Genomic DNA, 24238 nt, shown 5'->3' on the forward strand with positions numbered 1-24238 from the left:
AAATTTATTTTCCAGCAGCTCTCACGGGTGGATCCCATCTAAAGCCACTGTCTCGCAGCCCTTTTTCACAGAGTCAAACGAACTTTGCATCAAAAGGCAACAGATGCAAAATGTGAGGCAACGTCGGCTGAAATCTGATCGGTATCACGGGAGGGAGGTAGGGAGGGAGGGTGTTGGGGGAGTTTTTAATACGGGCACGGCTGAGTGTGAGCCATCCCGTGTTTCAGACTTATCAGTTCACATCAGCTGCACCAACAGTGTGTGGAGTGCACGGTCTGATCCCAGGAAAAGAAGTGAGACCCTGGTTTCCATGAACCCCCTGCCCCCCACAACCACTTCCACCGCCACCACCTACCTCTGGTGGTGTATTAGTGGGATTAGCTGTTCTCTGTCTGAGTGGGCTGATTGGATTGACGTGTTCTCTCTACATGATCCTTTCCACACAAGAAGGACGAACCTCTCCTTGCTGAGAGGTCCTTTCATTTCTTTGTAGCATATTTTTGCTCTGAAAGTGTTGACAGAGATCTGCAGTCCTCTCCCCAGCTGGGGTCAGAGCTCAATGCGAGACACATGAACTCGACTATCAGCGAAGGCGTTTGAGTTTCACATAGTTTGATAAATATTGACAAGAGATTGGCCTGGATATGGACTGACTGTGGTATCATATCAGCCACTGGTCAGAGCTCCAGTTCTTATCAGTGGTGATGAATTATTCAATCCCTGCTCCTGCCTCGGTTAAACGCTGAGTATAAAAGAGTTGTGCAAAATGCTGCAGTGGCTCACATCTTGCCGTGCAAGAGAGAAGCTGAGCATAAGTTTGAAATGGAAGCGTGATTCTTTGTCCTTTTATCACAGAGAATTGGTGAATCTGAACATGCAGATAACCGCACATGCTACCACCCGTCTGTCTCTGGGATCTGTGTTTTTTTTTTCTTTTTATTGTTCGCTGCTTTCAGTTTCAGCTGGATGGACTGTCGGGCAGTGGTGTGTTCAGAGCCCTTACTGAAGAAATATTTGCAATGCCACACTATAAAAAATTCTTAAATGCAAGTAAAAATCCCTCCGTTCAAAATACTCCATGGCCAAATGTATGTAACGTGTTAAAAGTAAATGCTCGTTTGTTACACAGTGAAATCATTAGTCTTGCACTTTTGTTTTCGATTTTTTTCATTTTCCAATGTCAAAGAAACTGAGAAAAAAAACGAAAAGAAAATATCCATCCTTTAATCAGGATCTGCACCAAAGGTTAATGTGGTCTATTCTGGGCTGAGGCTCATCCTCCATCCACATTTCGTGGAAGTCTGTTGAGTAGTTTCTTGTGTAATCCAGCTGACACACCAACCAACAAGTGGACACGGATGAAAACATAACCCTATTTGGTGGATGCAAAAAGAAAAAAGAAGGCAGGATGAAGGCAGGAGATCCAGAAGGCTGCAGCTTCAAAAATTAAAGAAAAAGGGTGGTTCCCGAAATTGGAATTATGAAAAATTTGAGCAAAAAAACGGTTGTAATGTTCAGACTGCATGGGCAGGTTTTGTCACTTTTTAAAAAACAAAATGAGACGTTAAGGACTCGCTCACCCACATGTTGTTCACTGTGAATGCTTTATAGTTTATAAACTGCTCATATGGCTGGAAAATAAAACCTTAGTAGATAAATAACTAGTAACCTCAGTAAACATAACCTAAAATTAGTTTGGTACGTCTGCTTTTAGATTTGAATTTTGGGAAGGCAGCTCTGTGAAATGTCTCTTGCTGAAACGTCTGTTGAACTCCATCAGCAGACACTGCGAACTGCATCAATGGAATAATGTTCATTTGTGTGTGCAAACCTTTTTGGCACTTTTTATGGACTGCCCTTGAGTCCCTCCTGTTCACGGTTGTCTATTTTGGCGGTTTTGTTCATTTGATTAATTGCGCATTAGTTTGGGAATATGCACGTCCAAAGCAGAACAGAAATGAGCGACACAGGTGTGGCTTTGCTACCTGTCTTGCAAAGGAACCTTGTGCAAAAATTTGCATGGTGAGTGTTCCTCGTCCAATTTTTATTTAACCAAATTACCGCAAACAGCTGCTCAAGTTTTGCCCTGGGTCAGGCTGATCTCGCTCCAGGCGGGGCCACAGCGGACCTTCACTGGCTGAATTTGATGTGGGCTTTGTGGTCATTTACAGTACAAACATTAAAAGTCACCAGAATACAGGTAATTACAAGGTCACAAGGTAAATGTTTTGTCATATTTTTTAAACCCAGCAGTTTAAAAAGCAAGACTATGTCGGGAGTACTTTGTGCAACACCTGTTTTAGAAACTGGAGTGTTGATGATGGATTAAGGACTTTCAGCCTGGGTAATGAAGCTGCTCTGTAGTCTGGCGGAATGGCAGTGCCGCTCTTATTCTCCAGCGTAAGGACTGAGTGGAAGGCAGTAGATATGGCATTCCCTGTGGATCTGTTGGTTCTGAATGCATACTGGTCGGGGTCTAATCATTTGCCTAAATACTAACCCGTGGCCTGGTGTATGGCCCCCTCTGATGCAGAAAAATCCTAGATTCACCCCGACCTGTGACTGCAGCAATCTCTGATGCATAGCTCAAATCTTGGGGAGATAAACCGAAACTGTCTGCATGGCTGCACACCAAGAGAAGCGTATGGGAACATTTGGCGTTGACGCTCCTGTGGTTGGGCTGGATGTTTTTGAATCTTTACTTTGTGTACGCTCCTTGACAGCACATTTCTTTCTGTCCCACTTGTCGGTGATGTCACACATCACAGGAGTTAGACTGTGAGTTTACCGCCTCGGGGTGACTCTGTCCAGGTAAGCTTCCATTAACTGTCTGCTAAACAGGTACTTATTCTTTTGTCCCGAATGTCCTGAACTACGCGTCTGTCATCTCCTGTATTATCTCTACCAACAAATATTTTTGTCTGCATGAGCAGATATAAATATTTAAGCGATGCAACAGAACTTGTCCCATGGCTCCTGCTGGATTGACCGCCTCAGGAGATTTAGTTCTGGTTGAAATGATTTCAGGTTCTAGCTGTGACTCAACAGTTTACATTAAGCACTTGGCGTCGTTTCACTTTTCCAGGTCATTTACCTGGGCCCCGCAGCCGTCTGATCGCACCCCCAGGACAATCGGATTTGTGTGGAGAAGAGCAGAGTGTGTGGTAGAAAATGCTCAAGTGTCAGCAACAGTAAATAAGTATTAAACTATTACCACAACGCACAAAAGAAAACACTCACAACATTTTTTTTATGTTCAATAAACCTTTTTTTTTTTAATCTCAACAGCAAGTTAGCTTATGTGTGGTCAACATCAATGAAGGTAAATATAAAACTGGATTTCTATTGATAGATTGATGTTTTTTGTTTTTATCAGCAGTGAAATTATGATACTCGGAAACACGTCCACTAGAATCTTCATGACTTTAGTCTTCAACTAGAGAAATATTGCTATAATACTTTTAAATGGCATACACTGATTGACCAACAAGAGAGAGAGAGAGAAAGGGAGAGAGAGAGAGAGAGAGAGAGAGAGAGAGAGAGAGAGAGAGAGAGAGAGAGAGAGAGAGAGAGAGAGAGTGAGTGAGAAAAAAAAAGAAGCAGGGTAGAGAAGCTGATAAAAGAAGCTCCAAAACTCCACACGGTGGGTCGTACAGGGAAACTTCTGAGGGACTTTGGTTTTGTACCTTTGTAAAACCTGGCTCTATTTGAAGAAAAGAAACAAAAAATATTGAAAAGTAATCATAATAAAATAAACAATGAATGGGTCCAGAAATAATGACGCTATTCAAAATTCTGATTGAAAAAACTAAAAGGCACACTGAACACTTTTCACGTTCAACACAAAGTTCACCTTGGTGCGACTCGAGCACGCAATGAAGATTCTCTACACCTCTAATTTGTACAAAGAAAGTGTTACTGTCTCTTGGATTAAAACCAACAATCAGATAAAGTGTTACTATGTCTGGTCTTTCTTTGAAAGAAACATTTGTTTTGTGTCCATTATTGGTGGGGGGGAAGAGAGCGAGGAGAAAAGGTGTTTCCTACAGATTACCGTTCGTTTCATCTGCCAGGAAACAACAGAGCAATACAAACCTTTTCCACCTCCTCCTCCCCTCTCGCTACATCTCTCTTTCCCCCTCGCCGTCAAAGTGCCCCAGTATTCAACTTCCACAGATCATCTTGTAGCCTTTCTACATGACCACTGACTAGATGAAAGAAAACTCATCATCGAAATACTCACTTTAAGGTGAAATCCAACCTTTAATACTCTTAAACTCCAGAATTGTATTTTTCTACTAAACATCCTTCTCTGTCTGAAGGACATTTACAACACAACCCATGGACTGGGTGTGACTAATTCCCGTCAATAAACTGTGGGTGTAGTGACCATGTAGTTTGTAAAATTTTAGGGTGGAACTATTAAGGCAGCCACAAGACCTGTTTTGCAACATGTCTTGTGGCTGCAGTGCACTTTGGCCTTTTGATGCCATTGTTGCTGGAGTTATTAGTATGTCTGTTAAATGTCAGAGCTAAGTGGTGACGTACTAAGCGTTTACTCTGAGATCCTGAGGGGGCGGACATTAAAAACTTGGTTCTTGATGTGTTCAGTTCCAGAAGTGACTGAATGTTTAGTTCATAAAATGTCATAACATTTTGACAAATGCTCATCATAGTTTCCAAAAGTTGAGAGTGGTGTCTTCAAATTTCTTCTTTTGTCCAACCAACTTGTCCAAAACCCAAAGACACTTCATTTGCTGTCATAAATGACAAAGATGCCAATTTTACACATTCAGGTGTTCACAGTTCTTGAGGAGTACTACTACATGTGTGGAAACGTAGTTTAAAGTCTTTTGTGGCTCTAGAGGGAAATGCATCTAATCTGATAAAATACCTCAAGAGACGTCACTCACTGGCTAGGTTGCATTGTGGGTAATGTAGGCTCCAGGCTTTGGAAAGCGGTCAGTTGGTCAAATTAAAAAGAAATAATCAAAATCGGTACAGGAGGAGAAGAGATATCACCTTCAATTTTCCACGTATTCGCCTTCCTTCTCAAAACCTGACACATTACCCACCATGCAATTTATCCACTGAGTGACATCACTGGAGGTAATTTATCAGATTACATGCTCGAGCCACAAAAAGGCTTTATACTACATTTTTCACATATGCAGTAGTACTCCTCAAAAACTGGGAACACAGTGAAAGTGATGAGTTACCCTTTAACTTTAAGAAGCTGGAACAGCAAATATGACATTTTTACTTGAAAAATTACTAAAATGATTAAGCAGTGATCAAAATGAATCAATTGATTGGCCTAACTGTTGTAGCTCAAGAGTAACCTCAAATTGTGATGAGAATAATTCACTAAACAACAAATTGATCAGTCAAGACAATAAATGGCAGATAATTTGGTGTCAAAAGAATTTAAAGTTGGATTTTTCTTTGAAGTCTTGTACAAGACTGTAACCACAGTTGGTCCATATTTATCGCGTCATCATCAAAGAAACCACCTGTGAACTCCAAGATAGATCTGCTGAGCCAAGTCTAAACACAGAGCGATCGTCTCATCTGACTATAAACACTCCTGGAGTTGAACCCTCGACACACTGATGGCAGATGGCTACAGTCCAATAATCTCATGATAACCCTCTGATGTTTGCCGTTCTGTTATTCCAATGAGAAGCAGTTTTTTTTTTCTTTCAAATCATCATCATGATGTCAGAGAAGTTACATCTGTGCGCTTCAAGTAGATTTGAACACAGTCTAAGTGCTGTAAAAGAAAAAAAAAACATCTCTCGTCTTGTTGCCGGCTTGCTGTCAGACAAGAGCGGATCCTATTGTTAAAAATCCAGCATCAGGTGACCGACGCCCGTCTGGTCTTTGTCTCACAGCAGCCCCCAACGTCAGAGAGGAAACATTCTTTCATGAAAATTTAACGCAGGGAATCTTTAAGGGGTGGTTTCATTATTATTATAAACACGATTCATCGATAAAACAACAACAGAGGCATGACTGGAGCATCGAGGATGTAAACCAGAATTAATCTAAAAGCTACAGCTGTGCACTGAGGGAAAAGCACAGTTTGTGTTATCTTGAAAGGAGACGTCAATACAGTGTTTGTCTTTTTCAGTAATGACGACGAATGATTCGACAAATTTGAAGGATAAATTGTGCAAAAAAAAAACAAAAAAACAAAACAAAAACGTAATCACACTCACATACACGCACGCACACACACACACACACACACACACTCGCACACACACTGTATCCAGGCTCGACCCTGCACTTCCAGGACGAGCAAATGAGAGATTATCTCCTGGTTACATCATCAGCTCAAGTGATGTCACTGCTGACGACTCAGAGGTCCCTGGGAACCAATCAGAGTTGGCTGTACAGGTGAGGCTTCCATTCATAATCCCTCCACATTAAGGATTAATATTGCTTCAGTATTGCCACAAAAATAGAATAATATCAACTGTCTAACACCGCTACGTCTCAACCAAACACACGTTAATTACATCAGCCCTCATTTATCAGGCAAACGCATGACCCACAATTCAATTGTTAAACAGACGCAAGGCCATTTCTCCAGCAGAAACTGGTAATTATCCTCATCTTATTGAGTATAATGAAGCCTGGCGTGTGTGCGCAATCGGATGGAAAGGTGGAATAGCAGTTCAGTAGTGTAAGAAATCAATCAGGATCAGTAGTTAAGAGTCACAAAACAAAACAAAGTAAACTAAAAAAAAAAAGCTATTATTTATGTTACAAAGCTTACATAAAAGCCTGCAGCTACAGATTTGCATTTATTATTTTCATTATTCAACTAAAATAATAGCTTGGAGAGTTTAACACTGTTAGAAGCACAAATGTAGCTCAACAAATGGTGCATAGTCACCAATCTGGTGCTTCACTCAGCATGTTATGGGTGTTTTTTGGAGGAATACTGTAGATATTAGTGTTGAAAACTACGCTGTTAGCCTTAGCACTGTCATTAGTGTGAAACCTAATTTCCACAAAAGTGAACAAAAATACTTTTAACATTTGAATTTGTGGAGATATCCATGGTACCATGATAAATGAGGGCCATTTTCTGTTGTTCAGTTGTTTTTTTAATCTACTGAAATAAAAAAAAAAAAAGCACAAAAGTGTTTTTAAGAACCAGTCTATTGTTGTTGATGTCGTCCTATTTTAAATACAAAAAGCACTGCCAGCCACTGTCCTTTTGGTTGCCTGTCAGTCAGTCCTAAATTAGTTCACTTCCAACCATTTTTTAGGTGAAATGCTGCACTCCAGGACGTGCAGCATCCTCCCCCCTCCTGCGGGCTGCACGGCGCAGTCCTTACAGGTGCCACAACGTCCGTGACAGCAGCGGCTTCACCAAGTCAGCAGGACCAGGCTCACATTTTGGACCTGTTGCTGCCTCACGGAGCTGATGAGAACAGAGGAGGAGAGGGAGTAAGGGAGGTAGGCTAAGGGAGGGTTTTGGTAGAAAGGTTGTCTTGAGGTTCGTCACAACTAAGAAATGAAGTTTGTATTAGTCGTACAAAAATTAACACTTCTCCATCCCTGTTGCTACGCTTGTGGCCTCCCCTTATATTTCCACTCTCTCTGCTCTTAGTGCTGTGTGGGTTGTCATTGCTTAATACTGCTTTCTGTTAACCCCCCATCAGCTGGCTTTAGTTGACCAGTACGAAGCCATGCTGGGAGTCCACGGTCTCCATCATCTCACTGTCCAGGAGGGAGCTCTGCAGATCAGGCAGACCCAGGCCATCTGACTGCCCCGGACCAGCCAAAACCCCAGCCATAGCTCTGGCCTCTGCCTCTCCTGGAGCAGGCGGGGGCAGCAAGTTGGGGTCCAGCGTGAACTCGTACTGCTCTGGGTGGAGAGCCTCGGTGGAAGGTCCCAGGATCTGCTGTTCACAGCCTGAAGGGTAGCTGAAGCCCAGGCCGCTGGCAGAGGCTTCATGAGGCTGGAGCTGGTGGTGGAGGTGAGATCCAGGGGGCAGGTGTTGGGTGTAGTGGTGGTGGCCCATGTAGGGATCATAAAGCAGGCCCTCGCCCGGTTCCATCAAAGGACTCAGGCTGTGTGGGTGGTTGAAAGGAGGTGAGGCCTGAGGACTGCCTTGCTGCTGGGGCTGAGGCTGGTGGGCGGCTGACATGGAGGGGCCCTGAGGGGAGCTTTGGGATGCCGTCGGGTCCAGAGCAGGGCTGCCTGTCGGGTACGAGCCTTCAGCTATCTGCATCTGGTTGAAGTAGGTCTGCAGCCCCATGCCCTGTGACTGCTGCAGGTACATCCTCTTCTGGTGCAGTCTGTGTGGAGAGCAGCAGAGCCCACTTAGCTCAAGACAACACTTTGAATAAACACAATTGAGAAGATAGAGCTTGGAAAACTTATGCAGAAGCACAGAATTTAAAGCATATAAAATAAAAATGGAACTGTTGAAGACAAGGTGTTTCCTGCGTTTGTGGGATTGATAGTGTCCCAGACTATTGATACAGCCACATTCCCAATTTGTATTTTATTTATTTTTATTTTTTACAATCACAGCTAAATAAAGAGAAAAAAACACAGAAAAGATTGTGTTACTAAAGAATGAGGAGTAGACATGTGAAGCATGGTTTACCTGTGTTCCTGCAGCTGTTGCTCTAAACTTCGAGGAGTCTCCTTACAGAAAAGTTGGCAGCTAGCAGGACTGTTAGCCAAGACGTTGGCCTTTTGGGCAGAAGAGAGATAGATCGGGACTGATGACTGTTGTTCAGGATAACCATGACCGTGGCAACAGACTACAAACCGTTCCATAATCCTTACATTTCCAAATGATATAACTGAATGTTATGCAAAGACAGATCTGTATGTGTATCATTAATGTGTATAAATCAGTCTATGTGTTTTTAATGGGTTGGTGTGTGACTGTACCTGTAGTCTATGAGTGAGGTATTGTGTCTCCAAACTCTGTCTGCGGGACAGCAGAGGTGGATGCGGCCCACCTTGGTATAAAGCTAGGCCCTCCTGCTGCTTGGAAGCCTCGCCCTTCGATTAAAAAACATACAGCGTTAGAACAAGCAACGTTAATGCTCGCGTATCCCAGATGCCCTCTCCTGTCGGTTAATGAAGCTGTGTCAGGGTCTGGGTGCTTCATCGTGTGGTCTAACTGGATTATCTATGCTGTCTCCTGCCCAAATGCCTGTGTGGTGACTGATCAGCCAGATGCCTTTCTCTAAATGGCATGTACCACAGGGATTACACAGTAGTTAAATGAAATGAAAGCAAATTAAAAGGATGATGGGGCCTGAGCATCATAACCAACAAAGAGCTGCGTTATTGCATTATGAGAGATGGACAAAAGGAAAACAACTAGATCTTGTCTGCCTCTACAATTAATTTTGTTTGTGTTTTTCTTTTCCACAGGAAACCTTTTGGCTCTGCCCTCAAATAGTCCCCTTGCACTGTGAGTGAGTGTATTATTTTGTGTATATGTGTGCCTGTTTTTGTGTGTGATTGCAGCTTGGGCCTATTGAGTGCCAGTCACTACTATGGTTAAGTCTGACTGACATCAACAATGGCTGCATTCACTTTGGCCTAGGTTCCAGGCTCCAGGCCCCAGGGGGACGGGAGACAGTAAACAAGCCACAGTTGGCTGCCTCTTGTGGGGTTACACAACAGCCTGTGTGCCCCTTTTTTTTCTCTGGCCAATATGGGGTGAGGATAGTAGAGGGGACTGAGGCTGAGAACGGGTATGGGAAGAGAAAGATCTTGAATGGGTCTGAGTGAAGGGTGTGTGTTTGTGTGATCATGCAGTACGGCTGACCTCCAGGAGGTTGTGCAAATGGTGCTGTGGTCCCAGGGGGCCCATGGCGGCCCCTTCCCCGGAGCCCATCTGCTCCACCAGCATCTGGACTTTGTTCAGCTCCAGGATGCCTTTGGTCCTCGCCAGGTTCTGGAGGTGCTGCCGAAATGCGACCAGACCTGAGAGCACAAATTAATCCAAACATTGCTAAAGTCAGTATTGATTCTCAGCAGCTGATCGATAGAATCACTTCACTGTCAGACAGCCAGGCTCAATCCTCATCGCTCCAACTGTCAATGCGACTGGATGTACGTCATGAGCGGCTGTGGGTGGGTTTATGTGACTATATCCATGTATGTGTGTGTGATAAGACCCATCCAGTGGTGACGAGCTGTGGCTGTGAACAACAGGTCCTGACTCACAGTGATGGTGGGAGTTATTTAAAACGAGAGTCAGCAGTCTGACGCAAAAGAATCCACCGCATCAACACTCTCCAAAGAGGATTACGAAAAGAAAAATATATAAATAACTGCAAATACCAACTGGGAGTGCACAGTGCAGGCTGTCAAAGTAGAGCTAGGGAAGTAACACACATTTTTTTAAGCTATAATTATAGTTTCAACTTAGGGAGTGCACAGGTGATTCACAAGCTGCGAGCACAGAGTAATGTAGCCGTAAAGGAGAGGCAGGTTGGTTAATATTCCTCTTATTTTTTGGGTTGAGTAAAATCCTTCATCCTGAAACTTGGAAAAGAGAAAGAAGATGGAGTACAAGCTGTACAGAGGGAGAAGGGAAAACAGAGAGAAGGGGGAAGAGGGACAGGTATGTGGGCTGAAACCTTCAAAATATCTATGATTCATAACGTGAATCATCACCCTTGTAGTCGTCACAGAGACTGGAGAGGATGAGAGAAGGAAGGAGAGAGGAGAAAGAGACAGGGGGGGAAAATGGGTGTGAAAAAGAGGAGGGGGGAGCAAATGATAGAGTGGGAATGAGGCACTTTATCCGGAAGGCAGTATACATATATATGTGTGAGGGAGCAGCTGCAGCAGGGGTGTTGCGTCTGTGTCATGAGAATCAATGCTCTTCCTCTTGACTGGTGCTCTTGTGCTTCACGGATCCCGGAGCCTTAGACATATGCGCTGTGACACTTAAAACATCAGACTCTCTGCAGCTCGCAGTGATGGAGCTTAAGGAGACGTGTCGGATCTGGCATTTAATCGACACTTGTGTGTGTCACATAGGTGGTTTCAAAGCTCTTCACTCAACCTGTCTCGTTTGCTTCCACTTCAGACAGTGTTTTTCTGTATGTCACAGAGCGGCTTACAACACCGTCTCCCATGAGCAGGTCTGAACTTGCTGCATTCAGCTGCATCAATGGCGTGATACAGATTTTGTAGTACTTATGTTGAAATGTCCCGTGACTGTATTGACTAATGGGTAATGTACCGATTTAGCACTGCACTTCTGTAACCAAAGAAACCGATCCAGCAGAAACTGAAATGTCACCTTTTTTTATTCCACTCATTCTTCTTCCTTGTCAAAAGCTGCTGTCTACATTACCACCAGTGCAATTTGACTGCCAACAGTTAAGTTGGAGAGTCAGGTGTGTTACTCTGCATTCATGTGCTGTCAGATTTATACGAAAACATTTTCAGTTACTTGTAAGGCTTCATTCTAACATTACTGATGCTGTACTTTAACATTAACAAAGCGCTTCTGTTGTTTACCTGACAATCGTTAAGATGGAAGATAAAATGATTTGGATTTGTTTTATTTGTCTAGTGGTGGGCCCTTGGTCGTCTTTACATTTTTTCTGCAGCTTATTTCTCACCTCATCCATTTAATCGCACTGAAAATGTCACATATTACAAGCAGTAAAACTTCCTATTATGGTGGCAGAATGGCCTTATGCATACTGAGGTCGAAATGGAGTGTTTGGATCTATCAAGGAAGATACTCAACCAATTATGAAGTCAGCGTAGTCTGAGTGCATATGGAGAAGTGGGTGATTTAAGAAAAAAGTCCAAGGAGAAGAATGACTGGAAATGAAGAAAAAGAAAGACAAATTAACATTGGAAGCTCTAACCTTGGGTAAGGGAGGTGTCAGAGGCACGGCGTCCTTCTCTGAAGCTGATAGGGGAGCGGTTGTGCGCCTCTCTGTGCTGTGAAGTCAGGGCGGCCATTGCTGGGTTGGCGGGCCGAGCGCTCATGAAAGGCGCAGCAGTGATGCCAGAGGCAGAGCTGTTGGCTTGTACCACTTCACTGAGAGAGGGGGGATCCTCTAGCAGGCCGAGGTCGCTATGCATGGAGCCCATGTCGTAGCCCATGTCCGAGTCCACACTACCCATAGAGGGGTTGTGGCCGAGAGCGAATAATTTCCCTGGGGGACAAAATGGTTTTATTCAATTTAAACGGCTTCACTTTTTAACGTGAGTCTACAGGTGTGTGCTTGATCAGGTGACATCATACCTTGGTTTGAAGTCCCCGGCTGGTTGGTCACCTCAGAGAGGGTGTGTCGCCGCTGACCGAACCGGGCTGTCTGATAGGCTGAGAGCAGGTGGGGCGGATCATCCTCTGTGTCGGGCTCCTCAGTCTCAATACCCTCATCGATCGAGGTCTCCATCATGTTGCTAGGCGACGAGGTGGAGGACTTGCGGAGGACAGTGGGGGGAGGCAGGGGGTCCAGCAGGCAGCCGTTCACCTGGATGGGAGGGGCACAAGGAGACCACCATACTGAGAATGAGGGCTCCATTAGCTGCTCTCCTCCCTCTGTTTTCCCTCCACTCATCACAGTTGGTCTGATACTGAGTGTGTGTGTGTGGGTGTGTGTGTGTGTGTTTGTTACAGCATGGAGACAGGCCTGTGTGTGTTGGCCTAGAGGTGGAGGGTGGGGATAAAGGAATGCAGGGCCAGGAAGTGAGCTTAAACTAAAAGTGCTGTGTGAGTGACACTCATGCACATGCGTGCACACACACACACACACGCACGCACACACACACACACACACAAAGACAAAGATCATCTGCATGAGTGGCTGCAGTAACCGGAAAGCCTGGTGTTGGCCTAGAGAGAGAAACTTTGCCCAGTTCCCCATCTGCTTTCTGTAGTGTGCTGGGAGAGGAATGCTGTTACTCAACTCACACACACACACACACACACACACACACACACACACACACACACACACACACACACACACACACACACACACACACACACACACACACACACACACACACACACACACACTACACTGGGGACAAGAGGGGAAATCAACATTGAGTAATAGACAATGAAATGGGTGACGGTCATAAGGGGAGAGGATGAGGAAGAGGAGAGAAAAAGAGGAAGAAGAAGCTGAATGGGAAAGAAAAAAGGGAAAAGAACCATAGAGACAAAAATGAAAAAAAAAAACAAAAACAGGATTTGCCATTGGCTGATGGGTAGGAGGGGTCACAGCGGCGAGATCACTGGAGCAGCACAGCAGCTTCCTGTCCATGTGTGTTCACTCAGCTTCGCATTAGGTCACATCATCATCGCCATCATCACAGGACCGCTTACATAACCAGGCTCCATTAACGCAGATAACACACACTCTGTCTCTCTCTGTGCTTACAACACACACACACACACACACACACACACACACACACACACACACACACACACACACACACACACACACACACACACACACACACTCTCTCATGCACGTACTCACTCAGGGTGCATACACATAGACACACACACACACACATAACACACTGAACTGAACATCCACATAATTCAGTTATTGGCACCAGGAGAAGGGGTGGGATGAAATAGACATTTTGAGGAATGAAACTGCATATGTGTTTGTGTATGAGTGTGTGTAGGCCTGCAGGTGTGTGAGGCCGTCAAACTCAGACCACTGGTGTCTGTGTTCTCAAATAGTCAGTCAGCTTAACAACAGGCCTGCAGGAAAAGGTCGCTGGTTGGCACAGATAAACAGGGAGAGAAGGAGAGCAGTGTGTGTGTGTGTGTGTGAGTGTCTGTCTATAAGCCGTGCAGGACAGGCAGCTGTCCTGTATGATGTGAGTGCTGGCTGAGTTCTTACATAAGAGAACGAGTCAGCTGCACTCTGGCAGGTCGACAGAGCGTGCCAAAGTTCGAAATCTCAAAGGAGGCGCGCGCACAAGCACACACTCCCACATACACACACACCGTCATTTCTGATTCACAGTGAGAGTATGCTTATCAAAGCGAATCACTGTCAAGCTTATCGGGATCATTTTTCAGGACATACTTGTGCAAGCTGTTAATGACCGTAATAAATACAACCTCCCTAACCGAAAAGCAAGACACAAGTGAGCCGTCGTATGAAAGCAGAGGATGAACACACACACAAAAAGACACCCACGTCCCCAAAGCTTGCACACGTTTTTTTTTTTTTATTTTACTGATTTTGGACCTACTTTGGGAGTGTTGACATCCTCGACTGTGAAATTCTGCTCCAGGGCACATGCAGTCTGGGGGAAGGTGAAAGCATCGGAGGAGGCTTGGGGCACAGCAGGGGAACGCAGCAGACGAACGCCTTGCGGGAGCAGACCCACCTGGGCTGAACCACTGGTCGACTGCAGAGAGGGAGGAAAGAGAGGGAGAGTCTTTGACATTACATCAAAAAAGTCTGTCTGATTCAGAGCCAATACTGAACAAAATCCTTGATAATAAAGCAATTAAGAGAAAATTGAGCTGCTGTGAATTTGACTTTGTAATCCAAACGAGATACAAAAGCCAGATCCTGGACTGTGGAGGAAATAAAAGAGAAACTGCACAAGAAGAGACAAAAAAAAGAAACGAATGAATAATGTAACTGAGGGAGATGCATTAAGATCAAGGCTGGGTAGGAAAAGAGCAGGTGAAGACAGAACCAGGCTGGATTAATAAATGAATGAGTCGTGTCTTTCTGTTTGTTCCTGGGTGCAGGTGTGAATAATGGAGCTTTGATCAAGGAACTGTGGATGCTAATCTCAGCGAACCAGCTCGTAACCCCGCAGTTACCTTGACCACAGTCTGTTCGGCGATGGTGCTGGGTCGTCGCTGGCGGGCGTCGAGCCGCTGTTCGACGGGGAAGCTGCAGCGATGGGCCTTGAGCCGCTCCACCAGCAGGTAGTAGATAGCAGCAAAGTGGTTGTAGCTTTTGTTCTGCAGAGACTGGAGGATGACAGACAACACAAACGGTGGTGTCGGTAATTGAAGTCACAACTGGAGCACACCTGATGTAACTTTGACAGGTCTGAATGCACGCTGAGATAATTCCGTATTTATTTCCCCTCAGTGGAATTACTCAACAGCAGAGTATAGATTTAAAATAGAAGAAATGGACATATCAAACGAAAAGATGGCACACAAAACGTACTGCATATAAATGTTTTTTAGGAAAATACTACACACCATGTGTCTGTTACAATTATGCATGCAATTTCCTATTCTTATTTTTCAACCATTAGGTTACACAAGGTTCCCATCTAAAAGAGTGTTTTTAATTCATCATCAGAGTTACAGTATTGTCGTAAATTATAGTTTCAGCTTGTTTCTGCCAGTTAAATATGTAGAAAACTAAGCTTGATTAAAAAAGTATTTCACAGTCAGTCATAATAATGAGATAATAAGTCATAGTTATTATATGAAAAGTCAGAATTATGAGATAGAAAAGGCAAAAATGATGAGATAATAAATATGAAATACAAAAGTTGAAATTGAGATTGAAAAAAATCAATTATTAATTACTAAAAAATTATGAGTCATAATTCATCTCATGATCTTGACTTTTTATCTCATACTTACGACATCGGATTTCGTATCTATCAAGACAAAGTTCTCTCTTTTAACTGCTGGATATCTCTTAATAAGATTTGAATGATCAATGCTTTTATTATAGAATTTTCTTACAGTTTCAGTCATTATGTTGTTTGTTTTGTGATTCATGTGTGACTTAGCCACTGGAATATTGCACTTGCCCTTTGGGGCGAATAAAGCACATATTTTATTGGGGAGAAAAGGGAACATTTCACAGAAGGTACTTGTTACTTTCTCCCACTGGCTTGTCAAGCCTGCAACCATGAGATTCTCAGATAGGGAAAGAGTAAGGCGGAAGGATGGCCCCGTGCCTCCACTTGCCTGAGGTCTTATTCCACCGACTTTTATCCAGCTTGTATCTGATTGTTTATTTTAAAATCAGCTGCACGGGTTAATCAGCTTCACCATTCATCTTAAGTGCACATGGTAAAGACAGTTCTTTGATAGTTCTCTACTTAATTATTACATAACTCCTCACCTCTATAGTCTTATGCTGGTCGATGCCGAGGCTGTGCATCAGCCGAAGGACCTGCTCGCTGTACTCTCCCACGCCCGTCTCGCCCTCAGCAGACAGAGGCTGCTGGTACAGAACCGGCCTCTGTACAGGAGCGTACAGAGCCATCCACTTGTGCTCCTTGATCTGGGCCACGGACAGACGCTTCGATGGGTCCAGGACCAGCATCCTGCGGATAAGGTGCTCACAGTCTGGGTGAAAAGAACAGATGTTTTTGTGAGACGTTTTCAAAATTTTTTTTTCCAAAGCATTTCATACTTTTTTTACAAAAAGGATTTGGTTGTTTATGTTAGATAACGATGAGCACCTCTTGTATAAACTATGATGAAGCAAATTAAGCCCCATCAACGCAGCCCACATGAAGTGGGGCAGAAATAACACTCAGAAGCTTAAAAATCTGCAACATTCTTTTCTTAGTTTCCTGTGCTGTCACTTCTGAGCTGCGTGGCTACGCTCTTTTCTACTTTTCCTCCCCTCCTAATGAGAGCTCCTCACCTCTAGTTAGCGGCTAGATGAGTTTGACGTCAGACACAGCTGGGTTCTTAACAGGATTACTGTTCCCCTGGCTGTGCTGCTCTGGCCTGCCTGCACCCCTACTGCCTGCATTGCATTCCTGCCCGCCGCACGGCATCTCTTCCCATATACCCTGGTGCTGCAGTCTTAAAGCAAAACAGGTGTCGTTTCAACAGCTAAACCCTGGAAAATAGTTTTGAAATCATCAAATAGACCTCAAGTTTTGATTCTGATCTCAAAATCCTTCCGCAGCTATCCTGTCTTCCATCTCAGAGTCAGTAGGGAGACCTTAGCAGTTTATAAGCCCAAGGAGCTGACTGCTAACATGAACTCCCTGCTTCACATTCCTCCCAGTTGCCCTGCTGATCCACTAATGTCTGCTTACATCACATCTTTTCTACCTCATGGCTGCCAGTTTCACTTTCTTTCCGCGCTACATGCATAACCACCGTGCCCTTCACTGCACTTTAATGCCATGCTGTGGCATCTTTGCAGCTTGTGTGGCTGCTAAGTAACAACCTGTTTCAAATACAATGCACTAAAATATGTTTGACCCACAATGTACTCGGGCTCTGCTCGTTGCTACACCCGTGTTTATAGCAACAGCTGAGGCTGGGCACATTTTTTAAAGCTTCTAACCACCAGGGCAAGCTCCGAGTATATAAAGAGGTCGCCACTGCATAACCTTCCAACTTCTCTGGCTGATTGATTGACACACCGTTCTCAGCCAGGACGTTACACCACCATGACTTAACCACAAAACTATCCCAGTTAACACTTGTAATGTCCCAGTGGTGTAGAGTTTCACTGAGCAATGAGAACGGCAGTGTGTGGTGAGAAGTTGAAGGGCAGAGAGTAGGTACTGAGGTTGACTTATCTGATATGGCCTTGAAATAATACTGAGATATTTTAGAGGCTATATCGCAATACACATTATCTATCTTAATATCTTAAAATCTCCTCTTAAGGACTTCATAAATTATAGGACTGGGTGACAAAATCAAATGTCACTATATATTTACATTTTACATAAAAACGCCTTAAATCTTCACCTTCATACTTAAACTTGGTTTGAGAGTTTTGGTTTTACACTATTAGTTTCTTCCTCTGTAGGACAGGAGGAAAATAATGTAAGATACAGCAAAACTAATTGCAGGGTCAGAATCTAAACGATGCTATTGTATATATCTGATCAATCATACTATCAAAAATGTAAGATAATATAAAGCCTCTTGTCCCTACAATGATATAATATCAATATATTGGCCAGTCTGAGCTAGCTGTACTGCTGCCATGAGGAGCAAAACAAGTGGCTGAGCTGCATGAGAAGTGTGCATTTTTATTTTCGGATCGGAGATAATTAAGCTGCACCAATTCGCAATTCAGTTGCTCTATTTGACAAAAAGATTCTCCAAATCCATTAATCTTTTAGTCCTTTTTAAAACAAAAATAACATGATTCCGGGCTGTTCTGTTCAACTATCCACCACAGCCTGCACAACATGCAACAGCAGGGGAGACACAAGAAAAAAAATATCCACTGTTGTTATCAATGAGTAAACTGGGAGTAGACCACACCGCACCACATCACACTGCTAAGATACGTTTCAGTGAGAGTTTACTGTGCGGTGCAAGGCTGTGCTGTGCACCACAGCGCTGGCCGGTGAGAGAAACAAGAGGAGATGAGATGGATGAAGAAATCGGCACACTCTGTTCCCCTTGTTCGGGGAACAGGGGCTGGACTGGGGGTGGGGAGGCGGGTTTGAGTGTCAGTTTGGCCACGGAGCTGACATTACACTCCTACATTCCCCTTATGTCTTAACTGTTTCAAGGTCCTGAGCAGAAAAAAAAAAGAAATCTGGTCGACTCTCTCACCAAACCCCCCCGTGGAGAAAGTGCTACAGACATGCAGACAGGATCCAGAGAAACAAGACAAGAGGAACAGACAGGGCCACAGACGGACAGGAAGATGTCTCACAGACAGAGAGCATGAGTCAGACAGACGTGCAAACACACCGAGAGAGACAGACAGGCGAGCTGCTGGAAGGCGTCACTGGCTCTTCCCCAGGTTACATAAACAGCTCCAGCTCTGGACTTAATCTTCTGCCAGCTAGCTAGCACAGCCGCTAACAGCAGGGCTGCTTTGAGACAGTTAGCCAACCTGACTCACCCTGCGGCTTGCACACACGCACACGCATACTGACGCACGTACACACGAAGGACAATGACAGAGCCTCTCCTCCTGTATCCAATCAAATGAGCGGGATACTCTCTTGTTGATGAAATGACCCTCTGACTGGGCGCAGCCACAAGAGAGTCTGCTGCTTACATTAATGTATGTATGGTGACTGAAATAGGAAAGTGTGAGCCACTGGGAATTTTCACGCCATTTTCACCTGTTCGACTGTGTACTGTGATATAAGGGAGACTGGAGGGTGTCTCACAAACACACCGCATGCGTGTACATTTACAGGAATGTGAGGTAGAGGGGGGTGGGAGCTGGCACAGTCTCTCATCTTGTTTTGTGTTAATTATACCAGAGAGTCTCTCCTTACCTTCAGTCATGAAGTAAGGGATGCGAAACCTTCCTTCTAGGACTCTCTGTCGAAGCACAGGCAGAGTGGGCCCGTCAAAGGGCAACGCGCCACACACCAGCACATACAGCACCACCCCCATACTCTGTGAACGTGAATACATGCACACACAGAACAAGGTCAGGGCGGGGGATAAATCAATCTGAAGTGTCTGGATGTAAGTAAGCATGACGGCCTATAAACGTGCAGTACTTATGTACAATTTTGAGGTTCTTGAGCATTTCCATTTCTGCCACTCCATGCTTCCACTCGACTAAATTCAACTAAAATGACTTACTTTGTTGTTTTGGCTCAGCTGCTGCATGCAATCTTCACATTTTTAAAGTAATTAATGCTGAGGAAAATGCTGAATATCAGAGGCTAATAATTGATCAAGACATAGTATACTTTCTTATAACACCGTAAATAAGGTTAAGATCATTGTTTGCATTCATGCCCTTAAATACGGTACACATAAATACGTGGTCTTTCACACGTACAAAACATACAAAAATATGGTAGATGATTGCGATAGGATGGTTAAAAACTGTGGTTGGGAAACATCGTTTGACAGGAACAAAAACTGCTGACTTAATCACTCACACGTTGTTTCTATTATCAAATATATATAATTTCTCAAAAATGTATTGCATCAGCTTATTTCCTGTAGCTCAGTAATGTAAATGTCGAAACAAAACTGCAACAAGGAAAGAGATCCATATCTCAATTCAATGCATGTGTCGCCGTATTTGGAAAAAAATATGATAAAAATAAAGTGGTGATGCAATTGATCATCTTACCCAGATGTCCAGCTGTGGGCCTTCATACTGTTGGCCTTCAAAAACCTCTGGAGCAGCATAAGGCGGGCTGCCGCACCACGTGGCCAGAGGCTCCCCAGGCTGGAAGAAGTTCCCGAATCCAAAATCTACACAGGGAAGAACACCAGAGGAATATCTGCTGTGAATACTGTGCTGTATACAAAAAGGAAAGCTCTAACTTTAAGTATGACTTGACTGTAAATTACTGTAAAAAGGGAAGCGGTCAGGCACACAGTGATATTTATAATACAGCGGCTGATGTAATGAAGTGGTCAAAGTGGACAAAGAAAATGTCCAGAACAACAGGTGGGTTATGTCCTCGTAAGTGTCTCCATGGGGTCTGCAGAGGTTTTGCGTAACGTAATATGTGATTCACATATTTGTGCGTTGAGGAAATGGGCCTTTGCATGAGGTAACCTCCCCTGGAGACTGACATGAGGTCATCAATGCTACACTCAGATTGGTTGTCTGTCTGATTCGACTCCTCAGAGGAAGAGCAGAGAGAACTTACACTCGCGCAAAATCACACAGAAAAAAAAAGGCTGAAAAGTTCATGTCTGCCTTTCATTAAAATCCAACTAAAAGCTGCAGGAGTATCTGCCAAATTACACCGAGCCAACTAGAGTGTCTGCAATTACTCTGCCAGCCCCCTTTTTCTATCACTTCCTTCTTAAACCATCTCCAGTAAATTATCCTTTGTCTTCTCTTCTCATTTGAGTTTACAAGAATTGCTACTTACTGACCAACAGGAAATTAATTGCCGACTATTTCATAATTGACTTGTAATTTCTGGGTAACTTCTCAGAAATGAGGGCTTTTTTATGTTTCTGCCTCATTATCATTGTAAATGGAACTTCTCACACTTGTGACTGGGACTGGTCATATTATGGCTCAACAACAAAGTGAATCAACTGATGACAGATAAGAAAAAAATATTCCATACTTGGTTGGTTTGTTATCACCGGTACCCTGTGATGGTGTCATGGGACCCGACAGCAACAAGAGCAGACAATCGGGCTCACTTAACCCTCCACCCCCACCCTTTTTTCCATAATTTGAAACAGTTACATAAACAGAAAAATTGTACTGGAAAACAAATAAATAACACTGATAAAAAAAAAATCTGGCTTACATAATAGGGCTGGAGGTGATGTGGGTTTGCACACACACACACACACACACACACGCACACACACACACACACACTCAGACAGACACACAAATGTCACAGGCGCAGATGAAGCAGTGTGTGAGAGAGTAAAAGAATGTGAAACTGATTCCTTTACATTTTCTTTGCTCTGAATCATCACCCTTTACAATTAACCATACACAATCTAAACAATATGCATATTCAGTCTAGCTTTCAGGAGTGCACATAAATATAGAGACAACCGTCAGTATAATGAAATACAGCTCAACAAACATCAAAAATGCTCATCAACACCGCTCTGTAAAAGAAATTAAAAAGTCTAACTTTCATGAAGGAAGGATTTATTGCAGGACCAATTATATTGCATTGGTTTTAGCTAGGTGAACCTAATAAACTGGCAAGTGTATAAAACAGCAGGATGCCAGAGTAATAGCCATTTTTCCTCTATAGCCATAAATACTAAAATTAGTTTGCCTATCAATTGTCCATTGTGCGGTGGCCATGAAGGTCAAAACAAAACAATACAGAAAACACAATGTCATTTCACAAAAAAAAATCAACATTTCACAAGTGTTTCAAGAAATGTAGTTGTGTTTGGTGAACAAATCTTGTTGTTTGTCCTTCAGGGCCACTGAACCATTAACTAAATGTTCAAAATAATTTAGGGCGTGTGGGTATCTGGAGGCCTAATGCTTTTGAGCATAACTACTGTTTACTATGATTGCAACATCCTTTTCTGGCTGGGGAAGGCTAAATGCTCCAAAACTGCTTTAAAAATGGGGCTGCTGATGACGACAATGATGCAGAATCTCTACTGAACGCATTATTTCAACTGTAGAAAGGTCCTGGAAATTCTAGCTCACTGGAAAATACATGTAGGAATGAGGTTTTAGAGATTAGCACAGTGCAGACTCCACCTGAAAGGAAGAACGAGTGAATGTGGTTCCATGCATTTACGCCATTTAATCACTGCAGTGCAGGTGGTGGCAGGTGTGGCTTAGGCAAAGTGGAGGTTAAAGTGGAGCGCCACAGAGGGGATTTTATTGCAAGTATGTTTACTGTCTGATGCTGCTGTGAAGGTGCGATGTGAGATTCAGGCACAGCACAGCAGAGCGGAGCAGTGCAGTTGGTTTATCATCAGAAGCTGTGACCCATTTCATGGAGCTGAATACTGAGCAGACTGGTTGACGTCAAACGCTCCGGCACACTGCAGGCTACTAACAGAACTCATAACTCGTCAGGAGGGGCGGGGCGGGGGAGTATGTGTGTGTCGCGCACAAAAGTATTAGCATAATATTAGCCCAAACATGTCACAGTGGAATACACTCCAAAACTGTGTTTGTGTGTGTGATTAGCACAAGTGTGTAAGTGATATCATCATGCTGCAGCATCCAGCAGTCAAAAATGTAACTATGTCATTTCTAATAGGGAACGAGCATTTTTATAGTCGTGGCTGCAGCTTGGGAGGGGGGGTTCTATCTCATTCCTGCTCTTGTGTGTGCTTGTTTCTTCTCTTCTTTCACACTTCTAAAAACTTTTCATTCATCATTGTCTTGCTGCAGTTGCAGTTTACATCCATGCCTGTAGTGAAGTCTTTGAAGGAATTCAATAAAAAGATAACAAGTGTAATGTTTGTTGAAATGGAAGTTGTTCCTATATTGACAAGTATGATTCAAGTGATTCATTTCCGGTGAGAAACACGCTGTCATCATTTAGACATTATTTTTACAAAGGAAGTTTCATCACATGGTGCAACAAAACCTCAATCCTTCAACCTGGCAGCACAGAAGACCTATGAGTCATGTTGAATAATGGTCATAAAAGTATTTTGCAGAACATTATGACACCACAGTGATAATGACCTTTGACATTTTGCATATAAAATGCCATCACTTCATAGTTCATTTATGCCAAATTTGAAGAACTTACCATAAGGTAATTATTAAGGAATGGAAGGATGACAACCTCCTGTCACTTGAAACTTTAATTCAGATTAACAGATTAACACACACGCTCTGCACACCGATACAACATAGTAGCTTATAGTAGCTAACGTCAGCTAATCTTGGAAAATTTAAGACAAATATCCCTGAACTGAATTTCACATTACCACATGTTCCCACAGTGGCTGCTATTAAGTAAAAGTACATAGTTTCATCAGAAACATTTGCCTTGACGTGAGGATGATTCTAATGAACTTTGCATGTATTTGGTTCAAATGCTTGCTGGGTGAGGACAACATCCAATGTGCCATACACGTTTTTGTTCATCAGCTTCTTATCCATGAGCGAAGTCCAACATGATCGTTGGTATTTGTACATAAGCGATATCTGTATGTATGTTTTTCTGAGTTGAGGATCAGTTGTAAGAAGTTAATGTCAAGTATTTCTGAGCACCAATAAAGGATCTTAGAAAAAATCTAATTTAAGTGTTAAACTGAGACACCTGAGTAGTCCTTTCCTCCAAATTTGAACTTTAATTGTAACATTAAATATTTATGATTAAATTTGCACCAGAGCCAACACGTTTCTAGGGGCCTTAAAAATCACATAATATAATCTGATCAAAAGCTACAAGAAGGACCTAAAGGCAAGGTTGTTCAGTCAACTGTTGCATTCAAGGTCAAAAATGGAAGCTCAATGGGGATGTTTATTAAAAGGTCATTCAATAAATTAAATGTCTGATATATCGAGGGTCCTCCAACACATTGTAAAAAATCCTGTATTTGAAGTTAAGCCAAAAAACAACATACACCAATAAACCCATATAACCAGAGATAATAAAGGAATCGCCATGGGGATGAAATCCAGAAAACAACTCTCCATTCTCTAACCAGTGTTTCACAGTGTATTGTATATATACTTATTTTCCAACTCTGCTGGCTTCCATTTGTTTTTATTCCTATAGATGTATATCAGAAATGTAATAAGACACTGTTTCTCCAACAGGTGTCCTTGATCTGTAGACTGTTTGTACTTTCTACATCACTTAATTGAGCATGAAACACCTTTAGGGTTCGGTTCACTTTCAATG

General features: G+C 43.3%; 1 protein-coding gene across 1 annotated transcript in view; it reads right to left on the reverse strand.

The window, feature by feature from the left end:
• Window positions 1–3244: 3244 nt before the first annotated feature.
• sik2b (salt-inducible kinase 2b) overlaps window positions 3245–24238 on the reverse strand; it is a 41837-nt gene continuing 20843 nt past the window's right edge. Inside the window, exons 5-15 of the mRNA XM_037118856.1 lie at window positions 20038–20162; window positions 19220–19343; window positions 16117–16343; window positions 14841–14993; window positions 14255–14413; window positions 12270–12501; window positions 11887–12180; window positions 9819–9976; window positions 8927–9040; window positions 8634–8722; window positions 3245–8319 (exon numbers count right to left, since the gene is read on the reverse strand). Of these exons, the coding sequence (XP_036974751.1) occupies window positions 7686–8319; window positions 8634–8722; window positions 8927–9040; window positions 9819–9976; window positions 11887–12180; window positions 12270–12501; window positions 14255–14413; window positions 14841–14993; window positions 16117–16343; window positions 19220–19343; window positions 20038–20162 (2309 nt within the window). The 3' untranslated portion in view covers window positions 3245–7685. The remainder of the gene's footprint in view (window positions 8320–8633; window positions 8723–8926; window positions 9041–9818; window positions 9977–11886; window positions 12181–12269; window positions 12502–14254; window positions 14414–14840; window positions 14994–16116; window positions 16344–19219; window positions 19344–20037; window positions 20163–24238) is intronic.

This window comes from Acanthopagrus latus, chromosome 2 (assembly GCF_904848185.1).
Source record: "Acanthopagrus latus isolate v.2019 chromosome 2, fAcaLat1.1, whole genome shotgun sequence".
NCBI lineage: Eukaryota > Metazoa > Chordata > Actinopteri > Spariformes > Sparidae > Acanthopagrus > Acanthopagrus latus.